Source organism: Aspergillus fischeri, genomic scaffold (genome assembly GCF_000149645.3).
Source record: "Aspergillus fischeri NRRL 181 1099437636266 genomic scaffold, whole genome shotgun sequence".
NCBI classification, from domain to species: Eukaryota; Fungi; Ascomycota; class Eurotiomycetes; order Eurotiales; family Aspergillaceae; genus Aspergillus; species Aspergillus fischeri.
In genome coordinates this window covers 544,324-560,801 of record NW_001509760.1, presented here as the reverse complement: position 1 = coordinate 560,801, position 16,478 = coordinate 544,324, and the positions used below count along the sequence as shown (strand labels likewise).

The window sequence follows — 16,478 nt, the reverse complement described above, 5'->3', positions numbered from 1 at the left end:
GATCTGGTTGGGTAGGACAACGTTCACTGCAGCTCTTGCAACAGGCTAGACCTGCGTCAAGTACATTGGGGAAAGCTCACAGGCTGACACTAAAGTAAGCTGCATCAAGAGCAGCAAGACAAATCTTTCCTCAAAGTCGGATCTTCCGAGCACTGACCCTCCCAATCGACAAGGGATCCAGTAATAAAACTGTAGGGCTTTAGCCTCACGGATTGGGCAGCGGCTTGAGTAGATCCAGGCGTGGGGAAAGGCGATGGCGACAAGGACAGGAATGGCGACTAGAATTGTAATGACGACGCGCCAAATGCGCTATTTCGAGACTTTATCGACTTCCACAGCGTTTGATGGAGAAAAGCGAGAACTCCGTCCTTATTGTCAATGATGATATTGGCGGGATTGGCGGTTTTGAAGGTAGCGAGCATTGACGAGAGAAGAGGAGATAAATGCGGCGCAGAGAAGAACCACAGTTTTGGAGATGAGCAGTGACGTTTAGGGGGAAGAACAAATAGTCGGGTTATTGCTACATTGCCTTCACCCAATGATGATTATCTACTATGGCTAGAATAATATCAATGCAACAAGCATCAAGATCACGAGCGACGTATGGGACCAGTTATTGTTACAGGTGGTGTCAACATATATTTCTTATACAATATCCGCTCTGCTTGCGCATATAGAGCTGTAGAACTGTCCTTTTGTCCCCTTGGACAGTATATTTTGCAGAAATTGGAGGCATCGACTTTTTTCTCCTCAAGAGTCTCTCTGCGCTTTCTTCATCTATGTCGTAGAATTCTGATTCCATCTGCGTCACGTCGACTCGTCGTTCCTTTCCTATCCGAGGCATTCTTGAACATTCCTCTTCCTGGAAGATTCGGCTTGTACCTGTGCATGTCTGATAAGCTCCGTCATCATCAATCAACTCAGATCAGATCGACCTCGCGCGCCTCGTCAGTGTAACCTGACAGGCTAAGGAGGAGTGCTGCCGCGGTTGCACCGTCTCCTGTTTGATTTTTCTGCCGCCGACTAGACTAATAATCTGATTCCTCAAACGGGCCATATTCCCGCTGCCGTTAATCGCTCTCCCCTGTCTCTCCTCTCGGTCCTCAAAAGACACCCCGAGTTTATTGTTTCTCGCGTCAGGAGGATACACCAAATCAGCGATCTGAGTCATTCTTGCCGCCTCCAGTGAATTCTGCGCTTTGACAGCGCACCTTGCGCTCTGTCGCTATTCCCTTTCTCCCCTTCCTCACTCGTCTCCGTCCCGTTTCCCCCCCCTTCACCCCCTGTGTTGTTCTCCTACGCTTTCCTGCAGTCAGCATCATGAAATCGGGTCCATTGTCTCTATACGGTTCCAGATCGATCGGCGCTTCCTAGACTCCTGTCACGGTTGGAGCATGTCTCTGCCGGGACCAAATGTCCGTGTCAGCCTCGATTCCCGATACCTCGCTTGGCCTTACCTCCTCCGAGATCCAAATCCTACGGCAACAACAACAAATTGCACTCCAGAATGGGCATACTGGGAATGGCGTTTCCAGGGGCAGAGGGACTGGACGGACCAGCAACTCAAGCTCGCGCGCCGCCAGTGCGGCCAGCAGCCATGGTCGGTTGCTGTTGGATCCGATGAGCCTTCGAGCACTCTCGCATCAGTTGGACGGGCTGCAGGAACAAATTCGGAGTCGTATTGGTTATGTACGTATGCCGCATTCCTGCATTCCTTTTTTCTTTTCAAAATGTTACACCCGCTGCTATGTCTCCTACCTCGTTCTCTCCTTACTGGACTCAAAGGGTGTGTGATAGCGATTGCTATCCTTCTTCGCACACGAATGCGCTCGTCACATAGTTCTTTGCTAACACCCACCAGCTAGAAGAGCAGATGCAACTTTCCATCCAAAACAGCTATGACCGTGCAGGAAACGTCATTCGTAACGCTGACGCTGAGATTGCTCGTACTCGTTCCATACTCGCCTCGATTGATGACTTGGAAAATGAGCTCGCCAAAATAGGACATATCAGAGAAATTGTGAAAGCTTATCGCGGCAGGATAGAGAGTCTTGATCAACGTATTGACCAAGCTGCCCGCCGAAGACACTGACGCCGCATATACTACCATCTCATTCTCACACCGCATATCCGCATCTATATTGGACGTCCACACATACTCTAACTCTTACGAATTCTACGAAACTAACGACATGAAATCTTTCGCCCCGGAGGCTGTCGCATATCACTTGCCAGATTACCGATCGACTGGCGGATAATCCCTCAACGAGCCCACGTCTTCTCTTGCAGTGAACGCTTATATGATGAAGATGCTGTAACCCGCTAACAAAATGAAACGAATCCGAATCATGAACTGAGGATTCAGCAAACATCAAGAGTTCAAAATGCCCTGTATACAATCCCCGTCCTCACGGACATTGTTTCATGACAAACCCTATGCAGCTTTTGTAGTGGTCGACATGTGCCATTCACTTGCGATCTTTCTTTGCTCCTCACCTGACAACTCGTCACAAACTCCTTCTTTGTCTCTCTTTTGATTTACTTGTGTACCTGGGAAGGATATGCGCTTTAAAGACCTTCTTTTTGCCTCACGGCCATTGCTAGAATTTCGCATCATTGCGGTCGAAGTTTATTGGAAACCAGCCGATTAGCATGCTTTTGAATAGCGCTGTTTTCAGTCGATACCCTAAGGGCTCTTTCCTGCTGTTATTGTTTATTATTGGATCAAGCTTTTGATGGTCTAGTATGATACCAAGAAACGGTCAATTTACTCCATGATGTTGTCCATGTCAACTATCTGTCAACTATGTTATGATTTCGGACACACTGGTCCTGATTCCTATCGAGTCCTTCTTGTTTGAGCGACGTTGAAGCCATCCCGTAGAAGTTAACCACATTGCCCGCTAATCGACACCACAAATTAGTCACGAGACAGTTTCGTTTGCAAGGGCTCCCTCCGTTCCCATTCTGCCTCACAAGAGCACCATTCCAACTCAGGAACACAGGCTATGCCGGATCCAGATGACAATCGATACTCAAGTTCTAGAACAAGTGCTTGGACACGACCTTGATGGAGTCACGGCAACAAGCTCAGGCAAGACGTCAACCTGTCCAAGAGCAGCTTGAATACATCAACTGGCAGTCCGGGTCTGTCATCGTAAGCTCCTAGGGTCCGCAAATCGTGCTGGTGGCGCACAGGTCCAGCTCAAGGACAGCAACTGCGCTGAGTAACGTATGTCAAGCACATTCGCAGGGATATATGGGACGACAGTGGTCTCAGCATCGATTGCCGTTGGAGCAGGCAACATACAAGCTGCACATCTTGTTTGCCGGTCATTGGCCAGCTGGTAGCATTAAGAGAAGCCGAAGGCAGCATCGTCAAGCACCAACAAGATTTATGGCTTTCAATAGAGGGAGGAAGGTGACAGTGTCTCACCACCGTGTGCTGCGGATCTCAACACTAGCGACCGCGGCGATTATTCGAATGCGTAGAAACCGAAGCTCTAGCGTTCACTTAACATCTGGCTTCTCCGCTTGTGCTTTTTCCTTCCGATGTTCCGCAAGTTTCTTGCTCCGCTTCTCTGTTTGTGGAAAGCGCTTTTCCGTCTCACATGTAGTGCAACGAATGACCAGTACATCTGCCCAAGGTTTTCTGCGACCACGGCTCTCATTTCTAATCTCATGCGTGCAGTTGACACTGGGAATTAGAAGTGTGTCGCAGCGCTTGCAGAATGAGCGCTTGACTTCCACTGGGAGCCGCAGCTGAGATTTCAGGGACACTCCCCGCAAATGTGATATATAAACTCGGGCGAGTTGCGAAAGACGATCTGTGTCGTTTGACGGGCCTGTAGCAAACGACTGTTTCTGAGCTGCAATGTCAGGCCTTACAACATGTGGTTCAATCCTCGTTGAACCCGATATCTCTGGGTTTCCATTATCGGCTCGCTGGTCATCTGGTTTCTTCGAGGAAACCGCCACGGATTGAAGAAGGCTTGCGGCGTTATGAAGGTACGCCAACCGGGCTCGCAAATGACTGTTCACTCCTGAGGAGCTCTTTTTATCTTTCGCCTTGGCCATTTTGCAGCGTACAGGTCAATATGACCAGGAACGAGATGTGAAAATGATGGATGGATCCTAATTGTTGATGGACCCGCTCAGAAGCTTTAGAGGCTAGATGTGATAATCTGGGGGCTAACCGAAAACGGCAAGTAGCCTTCGAGAATGACTAATTGATCCAATCACGTGACTAACGAGTTCCTGATCTCTTCCCGCCATCCCTCGCGACTGCGATCTTCTCTTGTTCTCCATCGCCTTCTTCTACCTTCAACGTTAATCATCTTCCAATTCTTTCGTTCCATCTACAACCAAAGGGGATCCGACTCTTGATAAGCATCGTGACTTCTTTTCCCCCGATTTTCTCCATCTACGCTTCTATCGCACAGTCCCTGCCTCGGCTGCCTTGGGGAAAACGCGCCGCGACAAACACCTCACTTTGATCAACGCCATTCTTATTTTACCGTCCTACATCAACAATGTCTCACGAGGAGGATCTCATCGACTACTCCGACGAGGAGCTTCAGACCACTGACGCAGCAGCCACCACCGCTGCCCCCGCCGCAAATGGGGCCCAGGACAAGAAGGGCGACTTGACAGTTTCCGGCGGTCGCCCGGATAAGAAGGGAAGTTATGTCGGTATTCACTCGACCGGTTTCCGCGACTTCTTGCTCAAGGGAGAGCTTCTACGTGCCATCACCGATTGCGGTTTCGAACATCCATCGGAGGGTTAGTTAAATCACATTCTTCCCACAAGTATCCCTCCATTGCTCCGTGTTTCAACGTCCGTCCATCTCCGCGAGGAATGAATTGTCGCTTTTGGCCACCTATTCCGTTCGAGACTGCAGGGCACACCAGGTTGCAGGTTGTCTACGCGGAGTACCATGAATCAACTGCGCTGTGTCAATCAAGAGCCTTAATGCGGCTACTGCCCGGTTGCTTTGCTTCGGCTGTTTACGGCGAATTAGTCCTCGTGGAATTCTCGCAGGTGACATTCGTCCCGTTTAAGTTGGATGATGGTGCGCTTTTTGAACGCGACGAGTCTTGCCACCTATGACTGGACTATTCTCGTCCTTGTGCCGAGCGAAAAGTGTTTCTGTTTGGGATACGATCGCACGACCAACCTGTGCTTTGTTTTAAGCCTGTTGTGGATGCGGGCAATAATGCACTGTATGCCTCATTTTCGAATGACTCGGGGATGGACGGACAATGCGACACGGATTGCTTTTTTCGTTTTTCAAGTCTTATGGATCGAATACAAGTCTAACATACCGCTCCGCCTTACAGTCCAGCAAGTCTGCATTCCTACTGCAATCCTGAACGTCGATGTTCTCTGCCAGGCCAAGTCTGGTCTTGGAAAGACTGCAGTTTTCGTTCTTACTACACTCCACCAACTCGAACCCGTACCTGGAGAATGCTCGGTCCTTGTCATGTGTCACACTCGTGAATTGGCGTACCAGATCAAGAATGAATACGCCAGATTCAGCAAATACCTTCCTGATGTGAAGACCGCTGTCTTCTACGGTGGTACGCCGATCCAGAAAGATATCGAGGTTTTGTCGAACAAAGAGTCATATCCGAACATTGTTGTCGGCACACCTGGTCGTCTCAATGCTCTGGTTCGCGAGAAGAAGCTTTCTCTGCGCAACGTCAAGGCGTTCGTGTTGGATGAATGTGATAAGATGCTTGATCAGATCGGTAAGCAAGCGCAACTCGCTCGTACGGAAGTCCTTACTTACGTCTCGCCAGACATGCGCCGGGATGTCCAGGAGATTTTCCGTGCCACCCCCGCCGATAAGCAAGTCATGATGTTCAGTGCAACCCTCTCCCAAGAGATCCGACCCATCTGCAAGAAGTTCATGAGAAACCCTCTTGAAGTTTACGTCGATGATGACACCAAGCTCACACTCCACGGTCTCCAACAATACTACATCAAACTCAGTGAATCGGAGAAGAACCGTAAACTCAACGAACTTCTGGACAGCCTTGAGTTCAACCAAGTCATTATCTTCGTTAAGAGCACGCTGCGCGCGAACGAGTTGGACAAGTTGTTGCGCGAATGTAACTTCCCCAGTATTGCGGTGCACTCTGGTGTCAGCCAGGAGGAGCGGTGAGTGTTTCTATTGCTGAATTCCTGGGTGCAGCGGCTAATTCATGTTTAGCATCAAACGTTACAAGGAGTTCAAGGAGTTCAACAAGCGTATCTGTGTCGCCACGGATGTTTTCGGTCGTGGTATTGATATTGAGCGTATCAACCTGGCTATCAACTACGACTTGCCTGCTGATGCCGATTCGTATCTGCACCGTGTTGGCCGTGCTGGTCGTTTTGGGACCAAGGGTCTATCCATCTCGTTTGTCAGCAGCGAGGAGGATGAGAAGGTGCTCAAGGAAATTGAGAAGCGATTTGAAGTTGCCCTTCCGTACGTTCTTTGATTTTCCCCAGACCTGATGATTTGGATGCGACGACTAACAATTGCATAGTGAATATCCCGAGGGCGGTGTCGACTCCAGCACTTACATGGCGTGATTGAATAATAGATATGTTGTGGACAGTCAACATAATCTCTCTTGAACATGTTTGTATCTGGGCAAATTTGATATTCTGTTGCTGCTTAGTGGTGTCCTGTTTCTCTTTGGCGTGACGGTTCGGTTGTGATTATATGTCCGTCAGTGTCTCAGCTTTGCTTGGCTTTAGAAGGCACTGGTGAAAATGGGAAAGGATCTGAGACATCCGGCATGAAAAATGTATTCGGTTATAGGCTTAATTTGCAGGTTCCTTGAATGACGCTCCCATTGGTTCGCTGGCTTGTCCCTGGAGCCTAAAATAAGCTTGTCATTTGGAACTGTCGATCCCCGTTTGCTTTCAACACAGAATTGAGTAGGATTTGAGCACACCTCGTCTGATTGCTAATCGCTCTTTGAACATGATCAAAGAGCATTGAATACGTACAGAGTTGGCTCAAGCTGGTAATAGATCCGCACCATCTACCATTCTTCTTAAGTTTCACTGGCTAGAATCATAAGGCACCTAGAAGTCTTTCTTCCACAAAGAAGGAAGGAGACGGAAATTCATATCGACACGCAGTATGCCATAAGCTAAGGTACCTACACAATAAACTGAAGTTGCCAGGAATCCAATGACAGGTGCCATATTATAATTTCGTCCCGGTGCTTACCTTGATTTTTCAGGCACGTTCCAAGAAACATCCCGATACTGGCAGCACTAAATCCCGCCATCGCCAAACTCAACTCCTATTGACGAGCTTCCGGTCCACCACCCTGTCAAGGTCAGAGACGAGGCCCGTGGGCTCGTGGGACGCCACAGGCGAACGGATCTCCCAAATCACTTAAGCTAAACTAAGCCCAACCTAATTACATCCATGCCTTCCTTGTTTCGCAGGCGAACGGATCCTCTTAATTTTCCGATAAGTGACCACATTTCTTTTCACCTACCTTATTTGTACTTTGATCATCGTCCATATCCTGATTGGGGGGATAGAGTGCCTATGCCGGTCTACAAACGCCGGTTGAGCCTATTTACAACTTCCGGTGCTTTAGATGCGTGGTGCGCAGACTTGTTACCCTGCCAAGAGATGGTTGTCAACCTGTTAATTGGTGATTTGGGTTCGGGTTGAGGGTATGGCATGTTGATCTTAATTGCAGTACCTGTATAACTGAAGGAATACTTGGTCGTGCTCTTGATTGCTGGCTTATGCCGAGGCACCTATGGTAAGGTAGCTAGGTACGTAAGGCGGTGGTGAAGGTTTGGCAAGGGCAGAACCCATTCGTCGACAGTCGCTGCTGAAGATTCGGATCTTCAAGAAACGGGATAGACTCTGGGTAACCAGGGAAGGCTCAGACCCAACGGTGACACATGTGGAGCTGTCAAATGCTACACGCTATACCCCTCCATGAACTACTCTGTACATAGGTAAGCTCGTGGCGACTAACTCTCATTGTCAAAAAAAAAGTTTATGTCTCCGTCAGAGCTCCACGCAACACAATTCGTGTCTTGCGGGGATGTGTGGATAAATGCTCAAGCCATGATGACGTTGAAGACGTCGACTATCACAACTACTAGTGCGCCACTACCGGGGCGGCTGCTGCGTATCCAAGTATCCATTTGATTACCGTTTGTTCTTTTTTTCTTTTTACTTTCTGGCTGTTATTGTTGTCGGCTGTTTGTGCCTGGAATACACAGTACTAACGAGTAAAATAGATGGCGCTGCCGATCGCTTTCTCAATGACATGGGTGTGGCACAATGATACTCTGGTGGTTACTCAATGGTCACTGACAGGATCAATTGGATTCATTAGCTTTGATGGGAAGTAAGCAGACGCGCACACAGAATCGCAAAACAGCATAGGGAACTGGTTCGCGTCAGTATGGGCCCAACAGTACCTCTTCCAGGTACTTACTGTAGTCTGTAGTCGTACTCGTGGCTTGTAAGCGGAGACGGCTACGGCCGCGATGGGTATCCCACGGGACAAAGACATTCTCGAATGACAAGGACAAAGGTATTGACCGAGTCATGAAGTGTTGGATTGAGCGGCTGATTGATGCTTTCGGAATAATTTTCGATTCAAATCGCCCCTACCTTCCGTGGACGCTGTCTATTCCCATTCTCATGGAGAGTTGGAATGAGGATGTGGCTGAGCTGTCCGCATGCGGAAAGGGACAAAGTGCACTGACAATCTGGCACCTGCAGGCAGGCATTGTGTCCCATGATCTACAGCATATCTTAATTTCGATACATCTCATGATTCATGATGAAGTAATTATGGATCACCGGCTTTGGGATTGACATGACTCTATTTGTTTTTTTCTCAAAGTTTTAGATGTTTATGCTTAATAGGTATTGTCTACAAGTATTGAGACAGTATGTGCATAACTAGAGTTGGCATAAGTTATTTGCTGCTTAAATCTCCTGCTCTCAGTCTCGGTATTCAACCATACAGCTGTGATGATTGCTTCCCATTGATAAGTAGAATCTCTCATCTGATTATTGCGCTTCAACTGCAATCAACCTAAACGTACTCCATTGCGTACTCTGTGCTCCGTAGATATAGGATCCTCTGCAGCATGGACGCATCAATCTCCCATGGCTGGCAAGCAGCACGCTAATTGGAAAATTGATAAAAGTACCTGAACCTTCAGACCCACAAAACGTACCATAGATAGAAACACCAGCTGTCCAGAATAGCCTATGGAGGACAGCTTGCACGCGGTGATTCGTCCTGACGATCTACTCCTGTCAGAGCTAGTCGGGCTAGTCTAGTATGTTTCCAGACTAAGGCACGTACTATCTACCTTGGAGATCAGGTCCACTTCCGCAAGTAAATTTGTTTTGGATTTGAATCAGCTCTAGTAAAACTTTGGAGGTCTGGACTCTGGACTCTGTGTTTTGGTTGGTTTGAGCTGGTTTGGAAATTTTTTTTGTCTTTTCTTTTTTTCCTTTTTCCATGCACACAAGAACTCAATTTTCTGGTCATGGTTTTGAGAGAAGACAAATGTATCACTCCATAAGGGCTTTCTATCCCTTGGTGCCTGGATTTGGCTGAGTGAAGAGGGAAGACAGTATGGATAGGACATTAGAACCGCCGCCAAGGCTAGAGATCGTTGTTGATAGCGATCTGAAATTTGCCGTCCTCATGGCTGATACGAGTTTCATAATAATGATAATCTTCAGATCGATAACGATTTACTTGAGGCACAGACACCTACCGGACGTCGAAAGCCTCATGCTGAATCCCGGGCAAATTTACCTGACAACAAAGTCACGTCGCGTCGAAGAAGCAAGGTACCCGACATGTCAGACAGGCCTGCTGTAGTCTGTACGGAGTATTGCTACTACGCCCTGCAGCCGTAAACAGCACATGTATGCCGTACTAGCATTCATAACCACTGGTAGTGCTGAACTGCTAGCAGGGTGAGCGTGTGATGACTGCAAACAGCGAGATGCACCCTGGCGTCGATGTCGATCCCTACTCCGGCCAGAGCGGTGGCATGTTGGCTGACGGGTGACCATCGGACAACCAACGATTCATCGACCACCGCCTCCCCCTTGCAAGGAAGGAGGCCTTTACTTCGGTTCCTACCCCCTTTGGTTCAATAGCTGTAGATTTTGACGAGGATGTGGTATTGATTCCTGGAACTTGTGAAAGCGACAAGTGGCGATTCAGATTGCTTAGATTTGCTCAAGCAAGTCGGATTGACTTTGCAAAGGCATGTCAACTTTGTGAATCGAAGAAAAGAAATTATGAATTAAGGAAAGGGCATCGGTGTTCATGGTTGGTTCCTTACTACTCCGGAGTAGGGATATCGTGACTCAGTCCTCAGACTCGTACAGCTGCTTTGGTGCGGAAATGTTTACAGGGTATGTGTGAGGTGTACCCAGGCATCACCCTAGAGTCAGGAAAGCTCATGGGGTGATGCTGTTGAGGTCGTCAGTTGGTCTGACAACGAGGGAAGGGCTGGGAAAATTGCTGATCTTATATGAGTAGGTGGACAGCTGGATGATACCTCATGGGTTTGATGCTATTATTAAGGTATCTTTCTGTTTCTGTTGGAATTATTGATTCTTATCGTTCCAGAATCATCAGTCAGGTACTGATACTGTAGCAATTTGTGCCACTTAGGTACCATAGTCAATTATGAGATTCGGGCCTAAATTCGCCCATCGACCAACAGACCAAGTGGGTTCCGGGTGGGTTCTGGTGACGGGGAGATTTGCATCAGTGGCCGATTTGGCTGGCTTAGCGGATTTTGCGGTCGCTGTGGCTCAGTATTTTGATGTGACATGAATCATGATGAATATTAATGTGCTGTCTCAATTGCATGATTGTCTGTTTTAATAAGAGCTTTGCATCTTAGAACACTTTCAAGACGACAGTGTATACAGAGTACATCTATTGATTGGAGTATGATGACATTCGAGGTAGAAAGCTGATTAGCGTAGGCTCTTAGAGTTAGACCCGGCAGTGCACCGATGAAACAAAACTGGGAAGCCAGACACTAAAGAACATAGATTCCAAGTTTTTTAAGAAATTAGTTTAATGACGATTCCGATATTATTAAATTACCACCTATCTACACACTTGACAGCCATTATCCTGTAGACTATGCTAGCATCTAAACAAAAAAGATAGTCAAGGTAGATATGAAGAGAAAGCAAAAGGAAATGCCAGAGACAGGGGAAATATTCGCTATCACTGTTATCCAATGCTTGTTCTATTTGTAGTATCCAGTATCGAGTGATATCTGGTAGTATTGTAAAAAAAAAGTGGGCTCCTCCGTAAAAAATACAGAAAAGGAAAAACAGCATCATCCAGAGTTATCAACAATCCAGATTGCTGGAGGTGTACGGAGTAATGACGGATAATAGGTAGACAGCGCTTTTGTTCTACCGAAACAATCTGTAGTCATCTTTCGCTTTCGGTAACTATCTGTCTCTCTAATTTTCCCCTCCTTTAATCGGTGACAGCGAGAATTCTTCTTATCGGCCGTCTCCCTGCCTCTTTCTTCCCGTTTCCGGATTCGAGCCCTGGCGGGGGATCCACGGCCGTTGAAGCAACCCGTCGTTTAATCGTTTACAGCCAGTTGGGCGTAAAGAAAGTAAAAAAAGAAACCAAAAAAAGAAAAAAAAGACGTGACTACTCAAACTTCTTTCCACTGGTTTTCTCTTCCGCCTACAGTCGAAGACGAAGAGTGCACTGAACAAACAGGCACCTTCTGGCAGTGGCAGTAGTAGGTAGCAACAGCACTGCTCTGCTCCATTTCCAATCCATCCCAGTCTCTCATCCCATCCCCTCTTTCTTTTCTTCTTCATCTAATCCGCGTCAACCTACCTAAACTTACCTACCTACCTACCTAGCTTCCGATCCTATCCTTCCTTTCCTCTCGTTTGTTTTCTGGTTCTTTTCTCCTGTTCTCCTTCCTCCAGATACCAAAAGAACTCCATTTGTTGGAATCCCTTACATTCATTTTCTCCTTCGACTTTCAGGGCTCCTCTCGCTATCCTAGTCTAGTGAAACCGACTGATTCCGCACCCTGGCTTTGGTTGTGAAATTGCTTTCATTTGTCCCGTGGTAGGCAGCGTCAATCGCGCCTTTGGGACGCTCGATCCAGAAATCTTGCATTTCCAGCCCAGCAGTCCATCATATATTGATTCCTATTTCATTTTAATTATCGACTTCTGGTCCGCCGCGACGCTTCCTTCCTCTTTGGTTCAAAAAAGCTATGGCTCCTCCGCCGCGCTTGCGCATTTTATCAGGTTGGTGTTCCAGCTCTTATCTGCTGCTCAAAATGATCTTCACATCTTTTCTACAACAATTCACTACCACAAGATCCAAATGAGACTCATGTCCGGGATCATGAAAAGACTTCCGCAGCATCCGCCGCAACCCGAAATGAGCCCAAAGCTAACTCGAGCTTGTTTAGTCGGTAGTAATGCTATTTCGGCGTTCCTCTCCTGGCGACTTCAGGCTACAACGTCCTGTGATGTGACTCTTGTCTGGAAATCAGGATTCGAATCAGTATCTCAGTATGGAGTATCATTTAAGTACGCTTCCTCTTGACTCGCCGTCTTTCCGCTCAAAGCCCATTTTCTAATCGGCGAAACACACAGGTCGAAAACATATGGCAATGAACGCTTCAAACCCCGTCATGGTATGTTCTCTCATTATGGCTTGTGTATCACTCGCAGTAAGCTTGCTAACATGTACGTGTTTCGCTTTGTAGTTGTTCGCGCTCCTGAAGAAGCAGCATCTCGAGAGAACGCATACGACTATGTCATTCTGTGCGTCAAGGCGCTGCCCGACGTCTACGATCTTGCATCTGTTATCGAGTCCGTCGTCACACCTCAGCATACATGCATCCTCGTGAACACAACGAATACCCTTGGTGTAGAATCTCAATTGGAGCAGCGGTTCCCCACAAACGTGGTCCTCTCCCTGGTTTCCGGCGTGGAGATTTCGCAGACTGGGGCTAGTGAATTCGAGCATTTGAATTCGTCAGACATCTGGGTCGGTGCAACGAGCAACAATTCCAGCATCCCGGCATCGATTCAGAATGATATGGCTGCTGCTCTGGCAATGACTTTGAGCTCAGGCCAAGTCAACTGCAGGGTGTCGGAAAACATCAGACAGGAACAGTTCGAGCGCATGATAGGGTGAGCATACACCGGCCGCTTCAGTTCCCTCGGGTCCGCTTTCCTTTTTTCCTGCTAACTCTTTCTTCTCCCGCAGACCTATCGCCTTTCAGCCAACAAGTGTTATGTTTGAGACTTCGAGTCATGCCCAACTCCTCGAGAAAGTCGGGGTCCGCCAACTCGTGACTGGTATCATCGAGGAGCTCATCGAACTCGCGAAATCACAAGGCTGCTCGTTCCCAAGTGACTTCGTCCAGAAGACGATCGAGAAGATGGTTGCCATCGAGTCACCTAGCACAATGTATCAAGATTTCCAATCGCGACGTCCAATGGAGATAGAGACATATCTTGGGTCCCCAATCAAATTGGCGACGGAGTCAGGTATCCGGGTTCCGCGAATCGAGACACTTTACGCTGCCCTACATCACATCAACACAAACAATCTTCACAAACCCTCAACCAATGATACGCCTCCCCCCATACTAGCTCAGCCACCTCCCAGAATGTCTTCGGCACCTCCCCCAAGAAACGGTCCTATGCGGCCTCCGCCTGGTGGCAGGTCCGGCTCGGGTATGATGATACCTCCTGGGCGCCGTGGGTATCCTATGCCCGGAATGTCAAGGCCACCAAGCGGACAACCCCTTCCACCTTCGGCCAGGATACCTCGCGAACCTTCTCTTGAGGGACTCGAGGAGTTCAGCCATCTGGTCGTATATGACGAGTTTGCGGAAGGAGGCATGCCCCGCCAGAATGGCAGTAACGGCATGCACGACATGCCGCCCGGACCTCCGCCTGCAGCTGCAGATCTGGCCCTGAGAGAACGGGAATTGGCCCTCCGGCAGCGAGAGTTGCAGCTTCGCGAGCAAGAGATGCAGATGCGACGAGGACCTCGTAGTAGGGCAGCGCCATCCAGAGCAGCAGCGTTCGATGAAGATGACGAGGATGATTATTTCGATCCCATGGACAACATCCCTATTCCGCATATTGACCCAGACAGCGTCGATATGATGAGCATCACATCGCGCAGGACAAGAAAAGCCCCCAGCGCGAGTCAATTCCGGAAAAATCCAGAAATCAGTGTCAATGGCAGGCCCCAATCATCCTTCAGTCGGTACCTCCCAGGTCGAAAACGCACCAGCGAGCGTATTATGCAGGAAATCCCTGGGCTTCATGATTCCCTTATGGACAACCCCATGATGGCCTATTCATCTAACCGGTACGGATCCGTTGATCGAAATCAAATACAAGCTGGGTCCCGTGCGAATTCCATGACGGCTAGCAGAATGGGTGACTTCCCGCCACACCCTTATCCACAGAGTCGGAGAAACAGCCAGTCCCCTGCTACCCCCTATGGTGGACCCGGTCCGCGAATGGGACGACCTTCAACCGCTCAAGATCAACCTCTCGGTCCCCCTGGTCCTCACGGCGGCCATCCATCGCCGCCTGGCAACATGCGGGCACCTGTTCCGAAATATCCTCCTGGACATGGCAATGCGGTAGGTCCGCAGCAAGTTGAGCAACATTATGGGGTGAGCAACCCGTATCCCGCCAAGGGCACTCCCAAGCATAGAAGTCTGACTGGAAGTGCGAGCGCCAGCGCGGAGAGTGGTGATAGCGGAGCCAGTGCGAATCTGGACTCCGAAGCTTCCGCCCATAGCAGCCAAATCAGCCTAGGTGCTCAGCAGGCTGCAATGCCGGTTCGTTAATTGGCGAGCCTTGGCCTCTCTTCTGAGTCTCCTCAGACCGTTGTTGAGCTTTTACCTCGTTGATTTCTTCATGTCTTTGTCTTCCTGCTTCGTTTCTGCCAATGGGATCGGCGTCCACGCTATTGACATCGAATGCTTGGATTCCACTTAGACTTGAATCAGTACAGACGCTCGCCGACGTCAGGAACGGGGTCAATCACTTATAATACTGTGTTGTTCGCTGCTCTACATATACACAAGGGACATAGGGGTCATCTTTCTGTTTCATCATGCTTTTCGTCTCGGGGTTTCGGAGTGGCGGGCGTGCTTTTGCGTTTGTTGCTTTGCTCACTATCTCCCTTTCCCGCAGCACTCTTTTTAATGACAGCGAGTCCAAAGCTCGGCCTTGAAAAATTTGCCTTTTCTTTTTTTACTTTCGCAGCTAAACCACTGCCAATAACAAGTCGCAATCATTCAGCTTTGCATTCCATTTTCCCCTCTGCATGACCGTCATTGTTGTACACTACCTGTACCGGCGCATCATTCTTGCAAGCAGCTTCTCATGTCCTCTATATCATCTTACCATCTTTTTTTTCCCCCTTTTTCTCCTACCTGCATGCCCTCCTTTCTGAATTTCCTTGCATCTGTTCTGAATTTTTTTAGGGACTTTGCAAAAGTCCAGCAGCCTTTGTCACTCGCAAGTTCATGGTCTGGTTCTGGCGCATCAAAACGAGCAAGGGTTCTGACTTATCCGGTCGATCGATCGACTTAATCTGGCTGAGTTCGCGCCTCGCGAGGTAATCACGAGTGAGGGCGGTCCTCTGAACTGTAACGGCTTCATTTAGTGCAGGAGAACCGTTCTATTGAGCAACGAATGAGTGCAGAAGAACACATGATTGATAGAAGATTATCCTGCCATGTCGCGATGAGTGTTTCGAATAATCCACACGTTTGCATAAACCGAAAGAGACTGAATCACTAGAATAACCTCGTAATAGCCGCCTTCTAGAAAATTCATTTCAAGCTTTAACCCATAGGCACTGTGCTTGATCTCCCTTGACACTGAGTACTCGAATCAGACGAGCTTATTAGGTGTTGTCGCTTGGTCTCCATGGTGCCACGTGACCATCGCAACCGGAAACAAAGCATCAAAAAGGCCGCGCGAAATTTACCTCTCTCCCCATAGTCGACTCTCTTACCACATCGAGTGTATAGCGTGGATCGATAGTACTCTATCAGAGCCTCGGGTATTTACAATATCTACATCTGCATCGAAAAGCCAAACGCCTACGCACGCAACAATGCCACCACCATCCCACCAACACCACCCTTCTCAGTCCTACCCCCGCCATTCCATCCTCCCAACTTCAACCACCGCATCGGCCTCGTCAGGGATGGGAAACTCCGGCATGTCAGCCGCCAAAACGCGGCAGTACGCTCATCTGCATTCGCAATTGGAGCAGTTGAATGCCAACCTCGCCGACACGCAGAATCTGCTTCGCATGACGGCTGTGCAGGCGGAGGATATGCGCTTTCTGGGCGGGTATGTCGGGGCTTTGTTCATGGGGTCTGCTAAAGTTCTGGGGGAGGA

General features: G+C 48.6%; 4 protein-coding genes across 4 annotated transcripts, besides 1 other annotated feature; 3 read left to right on the top strand and 1 right to left on the bottom strand.

Moving 5' to 3' along the window:
* Positions 1-1,413: 1,413 nt before the first annotated feature.
* NFIA_048960 (uncharacterized protein) lies at positions 1,414-2,092 on the top strand (the record flags this gene model as incomplete). Its single annotated transcript, XM_001257454.1, has 2 exons — positions 1,414-1,689; positions 1,862-2,092. 2 exons carry the CDS (start codon positions 1,414-1,416, stop codon positions 2,090-2,092), a joined length of 507 nt encoding a protein of 168 aa, XP_001257455.1.
* Positions 2,093-3,510: 1,418 nt separating this feature from the next.
* On the bottom strand, positions 3,511-4,077 carry NFIA_048950 (ribonuclease P Rpr2/Rpp21/SNM1 subunit; the record flags this gene model as incomplete). Its single annotated transcript, XM_001257453.1, has 2 exons — positions 3,511-3,762; positions 3,889-4,077. The coding sequence occupies 2 exons, from the start codon at positions 4,075-4,077 to the stop codon at positions 3,511-3,513; spliced, it is 441 nt and encodes a 146-aa protein (XP_001257454.1).
* A 455-nt stretch (positions 4,078-4,532) lies between these two features.
* NFIA_048940 (ATP-dependent RNA helicase SUB2) lies at positions 4,533-6,580 on the top strand (the record flags this gene model as incomplete). Its single annotated transcript, XM_001257452.1, has 5 exons — positions 4,533-4,782; positions 5,341-5,751; positions 5,803-6,163; positions 6,216-6,473; positions 6,535-6,580. 5 exons carry the CDS (start codon positions 4,533-4,535, stop codon positions 6,578-6,580), a joined length of 1,326 nt encoding a protein of 441 aa, XP_001257453.1.
* Positions 6,581-11,895: 5,315 nt separating this feature from the next.
* Positions 11,896-11,926: a microsatellite.
* A 479-nt stretch (positions 11,927-12,405) lies between these two features.
* Positions 12,406-14,908, top strand: NFIA_048930 (ketopantoate reductase family protein; the record flags this gene model as incomplete). Its single annotated transcript, XM_001257451.1, has 4 exons — positions 12,406-12,614; positions 12,681-12,721; positions 12,794-13,223; positions 13,300-14,908. The coding sequence occupies 4 exons, from the start codon at positions 12,406-12,408 to the stop codon at positions 14,906-14,908; spliced, it is 2,289 nt and encodes a 762-aa protein (XP_001257452.1).
* Positions 14,909-16,478: the final 1,570 nt, after the last annotated feature.